At 40.5% G+C, this 21,239-nt stretch overlaps 1 protein-coding gene across 1 annotated transcript in view; it reads left to right on the forward strand.

Moving 5' to 3' along the window:
- BPGM (bisphosphoglycerate mutase) overlaps positions 1 to 19,932 on the forward strand; it is a 36,916-nt gene extending 16,984 nt beyond the window's left edge. Inside the window, exon 3 of the mRNA XM_081244033.1 lies at positions 13,036 to 19,932. Coding sequence (XP_081100159.1) covers positions 13,036 to 13,214 — 179 coding nt within the window. The 3' untranslated portion in view covers positions 13,215 to 19,932. The remainder of the gene's footprint in view (positions 1 to 13,035) is intronic.
- Positions 19,933 to 21,239: the final 1,307 nt, after the last annotated feature.

A 21,239-nucleotide genomic window follows, 5' to 3' on the forward strand; every position in this document is an offset into this window, starting at 1 on the left:
CAATAACTGGGGAAGCAAATGAAGTGGAGTGAGGATTGCGGTTTGTCCATAGGAATACATAAGAGTGGTTTGTAGTCTCAGCTCAGCCATCCTGGGGAGAACAACTTTGTTCCCTTTTGGCCTATAGTACCCCCTGGTGGAACTGTTGTTAAGATTCATCAAATTCTTTGATGTTGCTAAGATTCCCTGTAGTAACTTCCATGCCTCACATGGAAGAATTACTTCATGTGCCTGAAATAGACTGGACTAGATTTTAGGATCACATCATACATTAGTTGTCATCTTTTGTTATAGGGGTCCTCTAAAGGCCCATCTCCACTAATAGAATTCTCTTGCAGTGTGTACTGAAAAATAAGATCCAACTATTCTATGTCACAGCTCTAAGAATTAAGCATAAGTCACTTTCCCAAAGATCAGAAGAAATAGTGTACGTTATTTCTCCCATCATTTCTGTTAATTTAGTGAGATTTCAGCCCTTTTAAAATTTATTGTAGACATATATGCTCACTGGAATAAGAATACTAGCATCTGTCCTCTTTTCTTGCATGTCTAACTTTTTCTTTTTTTAATGTTTATTTTTTGTTTATTTAGTTTCCTTATTAGTCATCAATTTTATACACATCAGTGTATACATGTCAATCCCAATCTCCCAATTCAGCACACTACCACCCCCCCCCCCGCCGCTTTCCCCCCTTGGTGTCCATACGTAGGTTCTCTACATCTGTGTCTCTATTTCTGCCCTGCAAACTGGTTCATCTGTACCATTTTTCTAGGTTCCACCTATATGCGTTAATATATGGTATTTGTTTTTCTCTTTCTGACTTACTTCACTCTGTATGACAGTCTCTAGATCCATCCACATCTCTACAAATGACCCAATTTCGTTCCTTTTTATGGCTGAGTAATATTCCATTGTATATATGTACCACATCTTCTTTATCCATTTGTCTGTTGATGGGCATTTAGGTTGCTTCCATGACCTGGCTATTGTAAATAGTGCTGCAGTGAACATTGGGGTGCATGTATCTTTTTGAATTATGGTTTTCTCTGGGTATATGCCCAGTAGTGGGATTGCTGGGTCATATGGTAATTCTATTTTTAGTTCTTTAAGGAACCTCCATACTGTTCTCCATAGTGGCTGTATCAATTTACATTCCCACCAACAGTGCAAGAGGGTTCCCTTTTCTCCACACCCTCTCCAGCATTTGTTGTTTGTAGATTTTCTGATGATGGCCATTCTAACCAGTGTGAGGTGGTACCTCATTGTAGTTTTGATTTGCATTTCTCTAATAATTAGTGATGTTGAGCAGCTTTTCATGTGCTTCTTGGCCATCTGTGTGTCTTCTTTGGAGAAATGTCTATTTAGGTCTTCTGCCCATTTTTGGATTGGGTTGTTTGTTTTTTTTAATATTGAGCTGCATGAGCTGTTTATATATTTTGGAGATTAATCCTTTGTCTGATGATTCATTTGCAAATATTTTCTCCCATTCTGAGGGTTGTCTTTTGGTCTTGTTTATGGTTTCCTTTGCTGTGCAAAAGCTTTGAAGTTTCATTAGGTCCCATTTGTTTATTTTTGTTTTTATTTCCATTACTCTAGGAGGTGGATCAAAAATGATCTTGCTGTGATTTATGTCAAAGAGTGTTCTTCCTATATTTTCCTCTAAGAGTTTTATAGTGTCTGGTCTTACATTTATTTGAGATATTTCTTGTTTCTTGAGGTAGGCTTGTATAGCTGTAAACTTCCCTCTTAGAACTGCTTTTGCTGCATCCCATAGGTTTTGGATCGTCGTGTTTTCATTGTCATTTGTCTCTAGGTATTTTTTGATTTCCTCTTTGATTTCTTCAGTGATCTCTTGGTTATTTAGTAATGTATTGTTTAGCCTCCATGTATTTGTGTATTTTATGTTTTTTTCCCTGTAATTGATTTCTAATCTCACAGCATTGTGGTCAGAAAAGATGCTTGATATGATTTCAATTTTCTTAAATTTACTGAGGCTTGATTTGTGACCCAAGATGTGATCTATCCTGGAAAATGTTCCGTGCACACTTGAGAAGAAAGTGTAATCTGCTGTTTTTGGATGGAATGTCCTATAAATATCAATTAAATCTATCTGGTCTATTGTGTCATTTAAAGGTTCTGTTTCCTTATTTATTTTCATTTTGGATGATCTGTCCATTGGTGTAAGTGAGGTGTTAAAGTCCCCCACTATTATTGTGTTACTGTCAATTTCCTCTTTTACAGCTGTTAGCAGTTGCCTTATGTATTGAGGTGCTCCTATGTTGGGTGCATATGTATTTATAATTGTTTTATATTCTTCTTGGATTGATCCCTTGATCATTATGTAGTGTCCTTCCTTGTCTCTTGTAACATTCTTTATTTTAAAATCTATTTTATCTGATATGAGTATTGCTACTCCAGCTTTCTTTTGATTTCCTTTTGCATGGAATATCTTTTTCCATCCCCTCACTTTCAGTCTGTATGTGTCCCTAGGTCTGAAGTGGGTCTCTTGTAGACAGCATATATATGGGTCTTGTTTTTGCATCCATTCAGCAAGCCTGTGTCTTTTGGTTGGAGCATTTAATCCATTCACGTTTAAGGTAATTATCGATATGTATGTTCCTATGACCATTTTCTTAATTGTTTTGGGTTTGTTTCTGTAGGTCCTTTTCTTCTCTTGTGTTTTCCACTTAGAGAAGTTCTTTAGCATTTGTTGTACAGCTGGTTTGGTGGTGCCGAATTCTCTTAGCTTTGCTTGTCTGTAAAGCTTTTGATTTCTCCATCGAATCTGAATGAGATCCTTGCCAGGTAGAGTAATCTTGGTTGTAGGTTCTTCCGTTTCATCACTTTAAGTATATCATGCCACTCCCTTCTGGCTTGTAGAGTTTCTGCTGAGAAATCAGCTGTTAACCTTATGGGGGTTCCCTTGTATGTTATTTGTTGTTTTTCCCTTGCTGCTTTCAATAATTTTTCTTTGTCTTTAATTTTTGCCAGTTTGATTACTATGTGTCTGGGCATGTTTCTCCTTGGGTTTATCCTATATGGGACTCTCTGCACTTCCTTGACTTAGGTTGCTATTTCCTTTCCCATGTTAGGGAACTTTTCAACTATAATTTCTTCAAATATTTTCTTGGGTCCTTTCTCTCTGTCTTCTCCTTCTGGGACCCCTATAATGCGAATGTTGTTGCATTTAATGTTGTCCCAGAGGTCTCTTAGGCTGTCTTCATTTCTTTTCATTCTTTTTTCTTTAGTCTGTTCCGCAGCAGTGAATTCCACCGTTCTGTCTTCCAGGTCATTTATCCGTTCTTCTGCCTCAGTTATTGTGCTATTGATTCCTTCTATTGTATTTTTCATTTCAGTTATTGTATTGTTCATCTCTGTTTGTTCTTTAATTCTTCTAGGTCTTTGTTAAACATTTCTTGCATCTTCTCGATCTTTGCCTCCATTCTTTTTCCAAGGTCCTGGATCATCTTCACTATCGCTATTCTGAATTCTTTTTCTGGAAGATTGCCTATCTCCATTTCATTTAGTTGTTTTTCTGGGGTTTTATATTGTTCCTTCATCTGGAACATAGCCCTCTGCCTTTTCATCTTGTCTATCTCTCTGTGAATGTGGTTTTTGTTCCACAGGCTGCAGGATTTTAGTTCTTCTTGCTTCTGCTCACATGTCTAACTTTCAAGAGTTCATGTATGAAGGCTTCCTGTGGTACTTGACAAATTCTCAACCTAAAAGAATACATCCTATTGAATTTGGATACTGACTTTCCAAGACTCCAAATATTAAGTGAATCTCCCTTACTTTAAGGGGAAAATATAGATTTTTGTCTTATAGGAAAGATTACTGGCTAATTTATTTGTGTGTATGTGTTTATTGTGTTTAAAAATGTCATAAAATGTAACATCTTAATTGCCAATTTATTTTTATAGCGAATTTATATGACTATACACCCCCCTATTTTCTGGTTAATACCTGTTATCCCATTGCAATTATTAACAGCATCTCCTTTCACTTTCAAAAGTGCCCAGCTTGGAGGATTATATGGTCACGTTATAAGAAAGTTAGCTTTCATCTGTATTAAGAATGAATCTTTGAAATGGGTGTGACCAGATTGCATATTCCCTATAAATATGAAAGTTGCTATATTCTTTGCATTGATCACAAAAGTAAAAATGCATGTGGTTGTGGACTGATCTGATCCCTAGTCATGTTTTCTAGATATGTTTATGTAAGATTCTCCCATATAAACAGGATCTTTCAAGGAAGTGGGCAGTTTTCCCCCATATTGTCCTTAAAATGCTTGATAGACTTCAAACATCTTACTTTCTGCTAGGGAGGAGTGTGGTAACTGATAGAATCAATGACAGCATACTGTCCTATCATAAAAATACTTTATTGTAACTTTGAAGTGGGAAGAATGATGACCCAGTCACATAGCTAATTAAGAAATTGGTCTACCCTGAAGTCTCCAAGTGCCTTAAGATCTTTGACTAAGAGTATACTAGTGTTACTCATTTACTCTAGATTGTATGTACCTCAACAGTGGAGAGTGTTGTTAGTTCCTTAAATGTTATTTTGTTTCTCAAATATTTGGTGCTATGATTTTACCCTATAGTCAGTCAAGTCCTGCCTGACACTTCTTCCATTTGTGGGAAAGAAGACAGATGCTGTTGAAGGAAAATGAAACCCAGACAGACCTCAGATGGCTTAGCCATGATCACGATAAATAGTTGGAGTCATGAACTCCACCTAAACCCAGTTCACTGAGTCTCCACACACAATTACCGCCTGGACTATTTTGTTTTAAATTTTTTCTAAAAAGTAGCCCTTCTGTTGATCTATTCTGTTTGGAATAGTATGTTGTGAGAAGCTGAGTCAAGAGTATCTTTGGCAAGTAAACCATAAAAAGGTAATTTCATGCAACTAATTGAGTCTTACATTATTATTGCTGTTACCTTAACATTGTGGTCTGTGAATGACACTCCCTAGTATAGCTATACCAGGTGGTCCTTTTTTGAGTGCACACTGTGTGCTAAATGCACTTCTAGGCATTTTACATATGTATCTTGTTTCTTGTAGGAACTAGAACAAGTTTCTGAACTCACTGGAAAGCTATGGTTCAATATTTTTACTTTGTTCAATAGTTTCTTTTACTCTGCTATTTAATGTAGCTAAGTCATGTTTTTAAAATTTCATTTGAGCAATTATTGACTGTTTGCATTTTATTTTGTTTGTTTTGTTTTTTAGATTCCACATATGAGATCGTACAGTATTTGCCTTTCTCTGATTTCACTTAGCATAATACCCTCTAGATCCATCCATGTTGTCACAAATGGCAAGCTTTCTTTTTTTTTTTTTTTTTGCTGTATGCAGGCCTCTCACTGTTGTGGCCTCTCCCGTTGCGGGGCACAGGCTCCGGACACGCAGGCTCAGCGGCCATGGCTCACGGGCCCAGCCGCTCCGCGGCATGTGGGATCTTCCCGGACCGGGGCACGAACCCGTGTCCCCTGCATCAGCAGGCAGACTCTCAACCACTGCGCCACCAGGGAAACCCAAGCTTTCTTTATTTTTAATGGCTGAGTAATATTGTATATATGCACCACATCTTCTTTATCCATTCATCAATGAACACTTAGGTTGCTTCCATATCTTGGCTATTATAAATAATGCTGCAATGAACATTGGTGTGTGTGTATCTTTTTGAAAAAAAAAATTTTTTTTTCTTGGCCGCGCCATATGGCTTGTGGGACCTTAGTTCCCTGACCAGGGACCGAACCTGCGCCCTCGACAGTGAAAGTGCAGAGTCCTAACCAGTGGACCACCAGGGAATTCCATGTATCTTTTTGAATTAGTGTTTTTGTTTTCTTTGGATAAATATCCAGAAGTGAAATTGCTAGATAATATGGTAGTTCTATTTTTAATTTTTTGAAGAACCTCCATACTGCTTTCTATAATGGCTGCACCAATTTACAATCCTACCAGCATTGCACAGGGTTCCCTTTTCTGCACATTCTTGCCAACAGTTGTTATTTGTTGTCTTTTTGATGGTAGCCATTCTGACAGGTGTGAGGTGATATATCATTGTGGTTTTAATTTGCATTTCCCTGATGATTAGTACTGTTGAGCATCTTTTCTATGCGTCTGTTGGCCATCTGTATTTCCTCTTTGGAAAATGTCTATTCAGGTCCTCTGCACAATTTTTAATCAGGTTGTTTGGTTTTTTGATGTTGAGGTATATTAGTTCCTTGTATAGTTTGTATATGAACCCCTTATTGGATATACCGTTTGCAAATATGTTCTCCTATCCAGAATGCTGCCTTTTGGTTTGTTGATAGCTTCCTTGTCTGTGCCAAAGCTTTTTAGTTTGGTGTAGTCCCATGGAATGCTTTACTTTTAACTTGATAGTAGTTCTTAATCCCTTCAGAAGAAAGAAGACTTAAAACAGACATATGAAATATTATATAGTGAGAAAATTCCAGCTTAAGGGACTGCTTTACTGATTTGTGGCAGCATAAACAATTGCCTAACAAGTCCAGATTACAGCAGGGCCCACCTCTCACCAAGCACCACCACGAACACTCCTAACCCAGGCTTAGTGTCTAACCAACACCCTGTTCCTTAGCACTCCAGACAGGAGTGTGTTTCTTTCTCTGCGGTTGGCGTAGTCACTTCCTGTTTGTTTCCTGCTGGCCCACATTGAAGGAGAAGCCAGGTACTGAACTGAAGCACTGGATGTAGTCTGCATCTTGCCAGGAGAAGTGGATTGTTTAGTCTGGGTTCAAGAAAGGACTAGGCAGGGCTTCCCTGGTGGCGCAGTGGTTGAGAGTCTGCCTGCCGATGCAGGGTACACAGGTTCGTGCCCCGGTCCGGGAAGATCCCACATGCCACAGAGCGGCTAGGCCCGTGAGCCATGGCCGCTGAGCCTGTGTGTCCGGAGCCTGTGCTCCGCAACGGGAGAGGCCACAACAGTGAGAGGCCCACGTACCGGAAAAAAAAGAAAGGACTAGGCAGTTTCAAGTTTGGAGTAAGAGTGGCATGCAAGACAGACTTGACCCCTGAAGAACTGTGTACAGCTGCACATATAACAAGGCAAGAAGTGACAAGGTGAAATTAGAGACTCGAGGGAAGGTCAGCTGGGACTTGCTGTGGGGCTGGGGACTGACCAGTCAGTCACCTTTGGCATTTTGTAGTGGGATATTTTCAGAAGTAGCAGTCAGGCCTCTCTTCTGTGAAGCAAATGCTTATCTAGTGGTGTGGCTAAGCATTCTCTTATAGAAACCTTCATTTTTAAAAGTTGTAGGCCACTTAACTATAAAATTAGATGTAGAATGGATTCTTCTCTCTGCCTTATTCTAAATTAGAGGCCGTTATACTGTCATCATGTTACATGATTCAAATAACCCATTTCCAGTTGTTCCCCAGCCAATCTTTAAGTTGTACATGGATAGCATTCAAACCTAAAAGAATTATAATTAAAAATAGGTAAGCCATATATGAAATTCAGAATCTCTTCTGTCAGCTCTTATTTTGGCAATAGAAGAATACGGTACTGTTATCACAGGTCACCCATCAGTGGGGTTTGGACTGTGACTAACTCAATTGGGAAAGGGAAGCGGGGCCTGGGTCGAACCTCACAGCTGAATGACTTGATGGGAGCTGTTTTCCTCTCTCTCTGTCATCCTCAACAATAAGCATTATGGAATTGGGGTTTCCTCTTGTCCTGTAACAGATGTCTCCCTGAACATCTTTCCTCCTGTTTCCTGATATTCAAAGATTTTGAGCACACAGTGTGGAGAAAACCAAATAAAATATATAGAAGACAAATTTAATATGACTTTTTTTCTTAAGAAGGTAATAAAAGGAAACACAATCTTTAACCAAGGCTTCAACAGTAAAGGACTAGATTTAATTTGAAAGCTCGGAGAGTTCAGATTCATTCATTACAGCTATGTGCCAAGGGTCCATTAAATCAGGTACTGTACTATTTTTGCAACAGGGATACAGCACCTAGAATTGGACATACAAAGTCCTTACTTTTGAGGAGCATACATCTCCCTTTTGATTTCCTTCTGAAACTTAGCCGGTACTGTACCTCCGAGAAAGTCCTCAGAGTGCTTTCACATACAGGCTTTAAGCATTAGAGTTTCTAGTTAACATTTTATTCCTAATAGCCTTTATTTGTAAGAAGTAGATTCATATAATACATATAGTTGTAATATTGGATCATAAAGCTAAATCATTTCGGGATCCTAGCAGCAACACATGATAGAATTCCTTACAGTGCAACAAACGTTTACTAAAGTCTTGCAGCATGTAAGGCACGGTTTGGAGAGCATGGGTGACACCAGGATGTATAAAACATGGTCCCTTATAATCCTGGTGGGAGAAGTGAGCATTTGCTCAGTGACTTCTAACAGAGGGCGAGTGGGAGTGCTGTATATATGTGCAGTGATCTTAATTACTGTCTGTGGTTCCTGTTCCTGCTACAGTGACTCAGGGGAGTCATCGAAGGTACAGATTTGACTTTCTGAAGTTAGTCCTGTATGCAGAAAATGAAGTTGTTTGAATTTCCTCCTATTTTGGCTTTGAGCTACTCCTTTGACTTACCACCAAACTTTCATTATTTCTTACTTAAAATATCCCAGTCATTTAAATGAATAGCAGTTAATTCCCAGCCGCTCCTACATGAAGATTCAAGAATTAAAGACAATGGTTGGGGGTTGGTGAAGGGGCAGTGATAGAGATGCGTTGATGCAGGATTAGATGTTTCCCTTCAGATCGTTCTTGGATGCCGTATAAAACAATCTAAGCCATTATTAGAGGATGTGATCTCTGGCCATGCGTTTTAACTTTCATATGATGTTCCAGTTAATGAATCTGTAATACGATATTACATAATATAGTATTGATTCAGTTTGGTTTAATCCAACGCAGATGCATTTTTCTAGCCTTAGGAGTTCTGCTTGCTTAACTCTCTTAGGACAAAGAATGTGGCTTATGCCAAAACTGAGTAATGAGTAATGGCTTCATTGTGGTTTTTCCTCATTTGCTATTTTAAAAAGCCAGTCACTTAAGTCTCATTGACTGATTATTAACCAGTCTAAGTATTTTAAATATTTGGAAGTAATTAGTCTGCTGTGTGAATGGCTTGAGTAGTCATTAAAGTGGAATGTCAACTTTATTTATTGGAAACATTTCTATTTTTGTTGAGCCCTCCTTTCTTTATAAGTGAAACATTATAGTTCTCGTGGCCTTTGTTAGTTAGCTCTTCCATTTGGTCCCACACAAAAGTGGGTTTTTATCTAAGCCATAGGCATGAGCTTGAGAGTGGTGCTCTTAAAGAAAGGGCTTGTTAGATCTGGTTAGATCTGAGGCCATGGTCAGATGAGTTCCATGTGTGCCCCTTGCCCCCTGCCAAAGACCCAGAACTTTTTTCTGCGGTCACAGACTGCAAACCCTCAACCTGGCCCATCATGATCCCAGTGTGTTAGCTATTTCAAGGGGATCAGACCAATCTGTTGATCCCTTTACTAGTCTTGAGAACATGAGAACACTTGGTGCTGGTGTCCAGTTAGCACCCAGCCCTTCACAAGGGCAGAGCATGAACACAAACATTCTCCTCTCTCCTTATGCTGTGGTGGAAATAGCCATAGACAAGTCAGATGGCCAGAGTTGAAGTCCTGGAATTTGGGAATTTTAAAAAAAGGTCCAATTTTACTACCTTAACAGTCTGGTGACTCGAAGAGTTTTATTTGACTTCTCTGGATCTGTTCAGTAGTTTTTTAAACAGCTTTCTTGAGGTATAATTCACATGACATACAGTTCACCCATTTAAAGTGTACAGTTCAGTGGCTTTTCACAGAGCTGTATTTTCACAGAGCTGTATATTCACAGAGTTACCCATCTATCACCACAGTCAATTTCAGAACATTTTCATTACCCTCAAAAGAAACTCCATACCTAGCTATTACTGCCCAGTCCTCCCATTCCCTCTGGCCCTAAGCAACCCCAGATCTATTTATGTCACTATAGATTTGCCTATTCTGGATATTTCATATAAATGGACTCATAAAATATGTACTCTGTGACTGGCTGCTTTCACTTAGCATAATGTTTTCAGGGGTTGTCAATGTTTAGGTTGCATCAGCACTTTCTCCTTTTTATTGCCAAATATTCCATTGCATGGATCTACCACATTTAATTTACCCATTCATCAGTTGATGGACATTTAGACTGTTTCCATCTTCTGTCTGTTATGAATAATGCTGCTGTGAGGGTTCGTGTACAGGTTTTTGTGTGGACGTGTGTTTTCATTTCTCTTGGGTATATATACCTAGGAGTGAAATTGCAGGGTCCCATGGTAATTCTGTGCTTACCTGTTTGAGGAATTGCCAGACAGTTACCCAAAGATTCCACAGGATTTTATACTCTTAATTTTACAGTGTATTAGGATTTCAGTTTCTCTATATCCTTAGCGGTCACCTGGCTCTAAACCACGTACTGTTGCATTCCGCTCTGGCTATCTCCAGTGGATGCGGGTGGCAGCTACTATGCGTTCAGCTGACAGATCTGACCTGAGAGAGCCTGAGGGCTTTTAGAATCCAAGGCAGTCATCTCCCAGCTAAACAGCTGGCTGTCTGGTCTGAATTTATCTGTTCTTGCCAGCTTTAGTTTGGGATGGTAATCTTGTGTAGGGTTGCAGTGTGGGGATGGGGGCTTGGCAGGGCAAAGTAGTGTTTTACTAGCCTACCCTTTAAATCTTCTACCTAGAAGAGAATTCGTAGTACAGAAAGAAGAAACACTTGTTGGGCTATACTTTCTCATGTATGTTCTCTTTTAAGTCCATTCCTCCTGCCCCACAGGGTTTGTAATAGTGGTAGAGAAGAGTGTGTGTTTCTTAGTTTAATTAGACAGAGGCAGTGGAGGCCCAGAGAGGTTACTCGCCTAAAGTTATATATTATACTAGTTAGTATTTGGAAGGGGACTAGCAAAGGAGGAGATGGGATGTGTACTTAGATTAGACCCTGACTTCCAAGTTACGATCCTTTCCATTGTTTCATAGCTGTTTGAGTGTACAGCTTGTGCATAAGAGTTCTTAGGCAGCTCTTCTGGACCTAGAAATGAAATTCTAATAAAGAACCACCCCAGCAGTTGAGATCCAGTGCTATGATTCTGTGACTGGTGCTCATAGTTAATGACCAAAGTTAAACTGACACAGTGCATTGATAACTAACTGCTACTCACTTATTCTGCCAGTCTCACCTTCCAAGATGGACCCTTGCACTCCCCTCAGAACTTGCTCTACCCTGGGTCCTTTCTATTAATAAAGAACAGAAGCATATGGTTAGAATTTAGAAGTCTATATAATAAAGGTGTGTTTTTAAAGTAGATAATTTGAATACTTTCAGTCACCTTTTAATTAGCTTAACTCCATCTTTTTAGGTCTCCTCTCCTCTTTGCCCATTTTGAACTCAGAGAGACTTGAAAGACATTGTGCACTAGTTACAGACACCTGGGTTTAAATCCAGGCTTTGCTGTTTACTGCCTGTGTGACCTTGAGTTGTTTGCTTAACCTCTCTGTGTCAGAAATTGTTACATGGAAAAATAATGGTGCATATTTTCCTAGGATTGCAACGGTGATTAAATAAGTTAAGACACATAAAGTGCTTAGAAGAGTACCTGGCATGTGGAATGTACTCAGTACATGTTAGCTGTTTAATGTTTTTTAAAAACAGTCATAATAATTGAAACCTTATCACGACCACTGCTGCTACCACCCTTGCTACAACTCCAGCTCTTCTGGTCAAAATTGAACAACCAATGATTCAGGTTATCTATTTATTAAAAAAAATTTTGTAGGAGCGCACTATATAGCATGTGGGATCTTAGCTCCCCGACCAGGGATCGAACCTGGGCCCTTGGCAGTGAGAGCGTGGAGTCCTAACCACTGGACCACCAGAGAATTCCCTGATTCAGGCTGTTTTAAAAAGAACTGAGGGAATTGCCTGGTGGTCCAGTGGTTAGGACTCCACGCTTTCACTGCCTCGGGCGTGGGTTCAATCCCTGGTCAGGGAACTAAGATCCCGCAGGACACGCAGCACGCTGAAAATAAATAAGTAAGTAAGTAAGTAAATAAATAAATAAATTTTTTTAAAAATAAGAAGAGAATTGAAGGTGATTTGTCAATTACACATATCTTGCTCTCCTAGCAGTTGGGCTGTTAAGGGACAGCAGGAGAACGAGACCTGTTTACAAGGCATGTCGATCAACCTTCTTTTGATTCCTCTTGATTGTGTTTCCTGAGCACCTAGGGGAGGGTTCCTCCTTGACTGGGTCTAGCCCAGGGCATCCCATGCTCACTCAGTGTTGGAAAACCAGCCACTTTCTAATCAATTGAACTAGATTTTGAGGTTAATTTTAGCCAGCCTGGGGACAACATATAAAAGGGAAAAAAGTGGAAAACCCCCCGAGTTCACTTTCAGATTTTTCAAGATTGATTTCTGTGGAAAACCAGTAACACACATGTGAGCATGGAGAGAATAATTTTCATTTCTTTAAGATTTAGATAGGAAACAACCAGGAACAATTTGCCCCAAAAGGTATTTACTGTCCCAAGATTTAATGTAATTTGAATTTCTGTCTTAGGTTTTTTTTTTTTAAAAAAAAACAAAACTTCCGAGGGACTTCCTTGGTGGTGCAGTGTATAAGACTCTGTGCTCCCAATGCGGGGGGCCCAGGGTTTGATCCCTGGTCAGGGAACTAGATCCCACATGCTGCAACTAAGAGTTCGCATGCCGCAACTAAGGAGCCCGCCTGCTGCAACTGAGACCTGGCACAACCAAATAAATAAGTAAGTAAATAAATAAAACTTGTGGGACGCCCTTGGCTTCCAGCAACTATAGCTGGAATCCTCACAGTACCTGGTGTGGTTCCAAACATGCACTTAATATGGGACTAAGTGAATGTGTAGTTAAGTAAGTAAACACAGCTCCCTCCTGGGTTGTCTTTAACGCCTTGCTCCTCCCTCTCTTAATCTCCAGGTATCTCAGATGAAGACATTATCAACATTACTCTTCCTACTGGAGTCCCCATTCTCCTGGAACTGGATGAGAACCTGCATGCCGTTGGACCTCACCAGTTCCTGGGCGACCAAGAGGCTATCCAAGCAGCCATTAAGAAAGTAGAGGATCAAGGAAAAGTGAAACGCGCTGACAAATAAAATCTTTCCCACGTGCTAGCTAGGGATAGCTGCAGAAGGAGTGGTATGCGGTGTGTCATGGGTGCTGATCTCGCTTTTTTTTTTTTTTTTTCTCCCCCGCTGATTTTTCCTGATTTTCCCAGATCTAGGCTGTGGGGTAGAGTTTGTATAAGTAACTAGGTAACTTATGTTGGCCCAGATAAAGGCTTTAGGATGCCTGAGTGCTAATGTCATAAGCCTTATGCGTTAGCCCCTGCCGGCCCCATTTGAATTAGTCACTAAGTTAGTCACCAGTGGGGCTTAATCAATGTCATAAGTTTCCGAGATGGGGGAGCAACAAGTGGAGGTCAAGTTCAAGGTATTCCTCATTCAGTAAATCAGTATAGAGTGACCACTGACAGGTACTACTTACTCCAATAAGTAGTTCACATTTATATTTACTGAGACTTTCTAGGATAATAAAGGGTGTTAGATAACACACTATACTTAAGTATTTATTATTAGTCTTTTCCTCTAGGGAGAGGGATGCTTTGCTAGGTTAAGACCAGAGGCCCATTAAATGGGAGAGTCACAGATGGATTCCTCCAAGACAGCCAACAACAAACACCAAGGCCCTTTGCCTCATGACATTTGGTGGAATTCCTCTCTGGCTGCTAGAATTAGCAGCATATAGACAGCTATAGCTGTTTGTGTTCTCTTTTTGTTTTATTTTTGTTTTTTAAACTTTAATTTTGGGGTCTTTAAAATTAATTTAAAAATAAGTCCTGTGACTGAAAATGGTACCATCCCAAGAATTTCCATATGACTCATAAATAGTAAGTATAGGCTGCTGAATTATTCTCTGCTCTTCCTATAACACAAAGAGTTGTACTTATTTCAACACATAGACATGCCAAATTCTCTAAAAATTGAAGGTCGGGTCGGGGGAAGGTAGAATATAGTGGGTGTAATTTTATTCACTTGAACAGGGGAAATGGTATATTTGCACTTGTCACATACATTTGTTCTTTATCTGCTGAGGGCAAAACATTATGGTACGTAGTCTATAGTGTTCAGGGTAGGCCACAGACAGAATTGACTGCTTATCGATCTTAATGATATAGGATGTTTTTAGATGCTAGAGATAGGTAAGTGATCATTTCTTTAAGCTACGGCCTTATTTCAGAGCAAGTGACATGTATTTCAGCGATAAAGTCATGTAAACAATTTACAACTATAAAAGCTGTTACAGATATCACCAGTATTCCATGGTTTTCCATTGGTGGGTTGGTTTATTTGTATCCATTTTATAGTAAAACTGTCATTAGAAGGAAACTAATTCTAAAACCCTTGCTACTGCTTGGTCTCTACTGATCCTTAGATCAAGACTTAGAGCATCAGCTGATGAAGATGGCTGAAAAGAAGAAATGAACCTGGTTTGCTCACAGCTGGCTGCATCTGTGATGCATAAGGACATGGAATGTGGATGCTTGACGTTCCTGACCAACTACTGGCTTTTCTGCCGTAGTCCTTCTTTTCACAGTTCTGCTGCCTAACTAAATAACACTGTTTATAAGTCAGAGATCAGGGCCAAGAATACAACTACCACATCTTCCCAGAACTCCAAACCTATGGCTAAGCTTCAACTCAGACCATTTTTGAACAGCTTCATCTCTGGAATTGGTGTCTGAATTTTCCAGCCCAAGAAGTGACCATGTCTTAACACACCCCAAGAGCCTGGAGTTGGATTCTTCCCTTGTCCTACGTCTAGATATCCACCTCCAGTGGACACCTGGCAGCACGATGTGCTCCTGCACACACAGCTGTGCTCACACCCAGTCACTTTGGAATCTTAAAAGACTTCCTAAGAGAGGGATAATTTTTGTTGACACTTTCTGGTACAGTTTGGTTTTTGAGATCTTGGCTGAAATAAGAGATATTTATGAAAACTTGATGTAAAATTATTTTTAACGACTCCAGCACTTCAACCTTGAGACCACCTAGTGAATCTGTTTTCTTTGCATGGCTTACAAGGGATCCAGAATTTTTGATGTAGGTATCTTGAAATCGGCCTAACCTGCATCCTCATCTTGGCATCCTTCTGTACCACGCTGAGGTGGGATAAAAAATGGGGATTTTTTTAAATTCAAAAAATGCTAGGCAGCTTATCCAGAAATTTGGTCCTTGGAGAGGGCAGCCCATCCTGCTACCATGTTGGGCTTGCCCTGGAGCCAGTTAGACACGTCTCTTTTGCCCAGGCTGTAATGATTGTTTCATGCAGGTCCAGTGTGGTAAGATAAGAGCCATAGCAAGATGCTACTCCTAGAGTTTTAATTTTTAAATATCTCAGATGAGTAGTGTATCCCAGTACACTCAGACTTTGTTTTTCTGAAAGAACAGAAATTCTGCCTCAGAAAATGGAAGTTCTTGCATCATCCAGTGCTAATTTGAGCACTGAATTAACAAAGCATCCTCGGTTAGAGTACATAATGTCATGTATGTTTCCTTGATAAGATGTACGAGGCAAATTTCTTAACGTGATCTGGCTAATTCCAAGCTCAGCCAGATTCTTTTGCTCCAGATTTGCAGACTATTTCTCATCTTGGGTCATGACCACTTTTATTAAAATGCAGTTCCTCCATGTGCACATTAATGGCAGTGGTTATTTGTCTTCTGGCCTGGGAAGCCTCCCCAGGCTCTATAGGTTTGTTGTGAAAATGCTTTTTTTTTGGTCAGTGTGTGAGCTGGTTAAAGCCAATCCCCAGCGGACAGCAGTTGGCCAACTTGGTGGCCAGAAGCAGAAATCCTCCTGATCATGATGACAGTCTCAGGAAAGAGAAGTCAGAGGTCATGTACATTTCCCCCCATTCCTACTATGTAGTTACAGTTTTTTATTTTTCTAGCTCCTTTGTGTTTATGACAAAATGAGGTAGGGGAACCAGCTTGACTAGACAGAAGGTTCATCATCCCCAGCATCGTTTTTTAAATTTATTTTTATGCTTTTACATGAATTGGCAAGCCTCTTTTCAAAGTTCAACTTTCCTCTTACCTGGAAAGTCTTTCATATGTTCAGATTGCCTCAACATTGCAGACCCTGATTGTTTCTCTTGTTTTTGTCTTCTGCATGGTTGGATTTTGCAAGTTTGGGGCTCACTTACGTACCACTATTCGTTGTATTAAATCATGCCTGGCCTCTCAAAAGATCTGGCTGTGGCAGATGCCATGTTATGCTGTAGCCTGATGGTTTCCACATCGGTCTGTGAGGGGCCTTTGATCCCAAGGGGAATATGAAACATCCATACTATAAAAATATTTTAATCATACAATCTCCCTCTAGTGACAAAGCTATTTGGCAAAATGATAGGCAGAATTTAAGTCAATCTTTTTCCACAATTGGTGAAGTTTTATTTATTGGAGGATAATCTAGCTATGTAGACTAGCCTTTAAAGACATGATTCTTAAGTCCAAAAAAAAAATGAAAGTTCCTTCGAGAACTTTTTAAAGATAAGCTAGACTGTCATCAATACTTCCTATTTTCACGTAATAGAGCCACATCTTATTTGCCGTTTATTTGAGTTGGGGCTAGCCGTTTACGCTTAACGCTTGCTCTGATTTGACAGGAGTATATTTTTTTAAATCTTTTTATTTATAAACAATTTTAAGCATCCACAAAAGCTGAGAGTATAAATAGCACAGCGAGCGCTCACCCATCAGCCACTATCACCTCATTAACCATTATGTGTATCTTCTCACACTGTCCACTGGTTGCTTTGAAACAAATGCCAAACATCGAACAGGATAGATTTTGAAAAGGAAAACACCTCAAATAGTCTTCAACCGATTAAAGCAGAAGCCACAGCAATCTGTTCTAAATTTGTCCTCGTTGGTCCTCTCAAGAAACAGCCATCGCTAAGTTGTCCAATTCGAGTCCTATATATAGGTGCATTATCTCTTGTTGCTGTTTAGAGAGCCGTTAGTCTGTTCTGTGTGACTTCTGTGGGATAATTTGGGATGACATGGTACCGCTGATGTTAAATTCAAGTGTTTAAAGACGAAAATGTGCCTGAGACTGTTTGTAGGATGTAATTCTGAATCTCACAGATTTAAAAAATTGAACAAATTTGGTGATGTCATTGTAAATTAGGTTACAGTGGGAGAAGGGAGATAGAAAGTGGAGGAAGATAAAGATAGAAAGTGGAGGAAGATAAAGAAGACCCCCGTGTTACTAGTTTTGAGCTGGAGATACCTGTAGGAATGTGTGTGCATTTTCCTCTCTCTTCCCAACGCCACCCCACCTTTCCCCCACACCCCCCCCCCCAAACCCAGCTCTGGCTTTGTGCTCTGAAGGGGCCTAGAAGCCATAAGCTAGTAATAGTGAGCACACGTAGTTCCCTTGATCTTGTTTTCTAAATACTGTTCCACAGACCCAGGCATGTTTGGGAAAATCGTTGATTCCAGGTCGGAGGCAGATAAAGTATAAGGTGAGCTTAGAACATCTTGAGTCAGAAAAGAAAAAAATGCCCAAAGACTGGTGGGACACAAAAATTGGCTTCAAATGCCAAATCTGGGATTGAGATGAAAGAAAAGAATAACAATAATGGATTATAGAACATTTGTCTCAGTCTGGTCAGGCTGTTGTGACAAAACACCCCAGACTCGGTGGCTTAAATAACAAACATTTCTCACAGTTCTGGAGGCTGGGAAGTCCAAGATCCAGGCACTGGCAGATTTAGTGTCTGATAAGAACCCTCTTTCTGGTGCTCAGAAACATGCCTTCTCGCTGTGTCCTCACGTGGTAGAGAGGGAGGGGGCTCTGGTCTCATGCTCTTACAAGGACCCTGTTCTCATCATGAAGGATCCACCCTCACGACCTCATCTAAATCTGCTCGCCTCCCAAAGGCCCCACCTCCAAATACCATCACACCCGGGATTAGGCTTTTAACATTTGAACCTTAATTTGATATTTTAATTAAAAGTTACAAAGGATATTTTGGGGGCCTGAAAAATTTAAGGGTGAGGTGTCATTATGTCTGCAGCTCACATTAAAATGTTTGAGCCAACACAATTGCTCCTATATATTTAAAGAGACGCAGAAAGCAAGTATAGTAAATGTTATAATTGATGAGGAAAGAGTTAATAATTACTATTCTTCCAGCTTTTCTGTAGGTTTGACATTTTCCAGAATAAACCCCCCCCCCAAATAAAGTGACAGGAGAAAAAAAATTGACAAAGAAGCAACTAAAACAACCTTGTATTAAGTACAGTCACTAAAACATGTTTTGCTATATGCAGTGACTGGATAAAGGTGCCTGGTTTCTATACTTTTTATTCTTGAAATCTCAGTTTTTGTTAGTAAAGGAAAAACTTCTTTAGTCTGTATTGTCAAGAAACAAGTTGTACACTCATTTTTTTCTACTAGGTCTAGTGCTACAGTTATATATCAGACAATTAGCTTCTCTGCTAATACAAGTCAAAAATAGGATTATGATTGCCATCACCTTGTAGCTGAACAAATAGAATTTCTCCTGATACAAAACCTTCTACTTTAATCTTTTAGTACTTTAGGATGGCATCCCTTTTTAATGCCACCGTTTGGCTCCTAAACTCTACTTAATCTCTGGGCCTCCGTTTCCTTTGATTCTAGCTCCCTGCAGCGGCTACCTCCCGTGTCCCTTGTGTCACTCAGCTCAGTGTCATCGCCCAGCTTGAATCCATGTGACCTCAAAGCAGCCATGATTTCTACTGCTGCTCCATGCTTCCTTCTACTAAGACTGCTGAGGGTCAATAGCCTGTAATGAATGCTTCTCCTTGCCCAAAGCAGAAGTCACATAGGTTCTGTTGGCACTAAAGATTGGTCTTTTATTTATGTTGTGGTTGACCACTTAAGCCTGAAGTCTATTCTTACTTTAAAAACAACGTTCACGAAAACGATCCTGTTTTCATGAAGGAAACTCTACCTTTTCAAGACAGCTTCATTTAATTCTCTGCAAAGCCAAGTTCTCAAAAACTTCAGCATAGACCAGAATGTGACATAAGCTTGTCTCCAAACAGCCAGTGCCTCATTTCCAGTCTGCAAAAAACAGATGCCATTTGACAGCAACTGCAGCCGAAGGAGCTATTTTTTTTTCTTTTTATAAATTTATTTATTTATTTTGACTGTGTTGGGCCTTCGTTGCTGTGCGTGGGCTTTCTCTAGCTGCGGTGAGCGGGGGCTACACTTCGTTGCGGTGCGCGGGCTTCTCATTGCGGTGGCTTCTTTGTTGCAGAGCACAGTCTCTAGGCGTGCGGGCTTCAGTAGTTGTGGGCCATGGGCTCTGGAGTGCAGGCTCAGTAGTTGTGGTGCATGGGCTTAGTTGCTCCGTGGCATGTGGGATCTTCCCGGACCAGGGCTCAAACCCGTGTCCCCTGCATTGGCAGGCAGATTCTTAACCACTGCGCCACCAGGGAAGTCCAGAAGGAGCTATTTTGCTGCAGAGAGTTTACTCAAGAATTTCTCTTGAATTCACTCTAGCCACACAGATACTGAAAAGGGCACATCCACCAACCACACTGTCCTGCATCCACTCGAGGGGAATCTTCATTTGATGTAATGCTGACCTAGGTGGGGATTAAGACACAGCTGGAGTTTGTATCGGTCAAATTAATTGCATAAAAATCTACTCTTTTAGTGAGAAGACTCTTTGGAGTAGTTAAACCTGGACCTTGGAGCAGAGAGGGCCAAGACCATCAATCACATAGTTACACACCCATGATTGAGACCAAATCCATTCTGACACTTAGCTCTATAGAACATCCACTAGAGTTCTCCTGGCAGCCACTAGCCATCGGTATAGTAAAATACTAGTCAGTATTTCTGTTTCTGAAGCACCCCAGGATTCTGAATTGGATTGCAGGGAACATTACTTGTAGCTGGAATTCCAGGTACTCTCCTAAGAGTCTTGGTGTTTTACCTTTATTTTTAATCTTTATTTCCGCACCTAGACACTGGAGGTCAGTATTTATTCATAAATGCCTCTGGGTTTGACTGCAAACCTAGCTCTGGCTATTTATTTACAAAAGGTCATGTCTAAAGAGTCCTGGAATTGATTGTGGGATTTCCTTCTCTGATTATGTAACTACAGAGCTCAGCCTAGGTAAATATAAAGTGTAAATATAAACATCGCGGATCCCCATGGGGTTGTAACCTGGGAAAGATGCAGACAGTTTTCAATCTAAAATACAAACTAATACCAAGTCCTTGTTGGTTTCTGGAGATTTGTCTGGCCACGTTGTTCCCACCGATGCACTCAGATGTTTGGCAGGACTTGGCCATCACCCTTGACCTTCCTTCTTCTGATTACTTATTGAGTCCTGCTGGTTCTCCTCATACCTTTCAAATTCACCTTCTCTCTGTCCCCCATTGCTCAGGCCTTGAGTCACATCCTCATCTTTTCTCTCTTTAAACATTTCAACAGTCTTCTAGACGATCTTCCTGCCTCCACTTTTACTCTTCTCCGATCCTCTCCAAGATTTGTCAGGGTGACTTTTCACAAGGTCTACCACACAGAACTTCATGCAGACTTTCAGAGACACGAGCATTTTTTAAGGCTCTGCTTTTGCATTCATCTCCCCTCCATCGCCTGCCCCACTTTGCCTTCTTTTTATTTCCCGCCTAACATCTGCTTATCCCTCAGAGCTCTTAGCCTCCCATGGATGCCTGTGATTGACCTGTGCTGGATCTCACCTGTTCCTTTGTCTTTTCACTGGCAGAAGAATTGAATGAATTCAAGTTCTGTGCCTCATGAAGCTGGGTGCTAGACAAGGTCATGCAAACGTACTCTTCAGAATCATTCCCCAGGGACTTCCCTGGTGGCCCAGTGGTTAAGAATCTGCCTTCCAATGCAGGGGATGTAGGTTTGATCCCTGGTAGAGGAACTAATATCCCACATGCTGCGGGGCAACTAAGCCTGCGTGCCGCAGCTACTGAGCCTGTGCGCTCTGGAGCTCATGCACTACAACTAGAGAGAAGCCTGCCAGCGCGCTCTGGAGCCCACACGCCACAATGAAGATCCTGCGTGCCGCAACTAA

The sequence above is a fragment of the Mesoplodon bidens genome (genome assembly GCF_964165515.1).
Source record: "Mesoplodon bidens genome assembly, chromosome: 9".
Lineage (NCBI taxonomy): Eukaryota > Metazoa > Chordata > Mammalia > Artiodactyla > Ziphiidae > Mesoplodon > Mesoplodon bidens.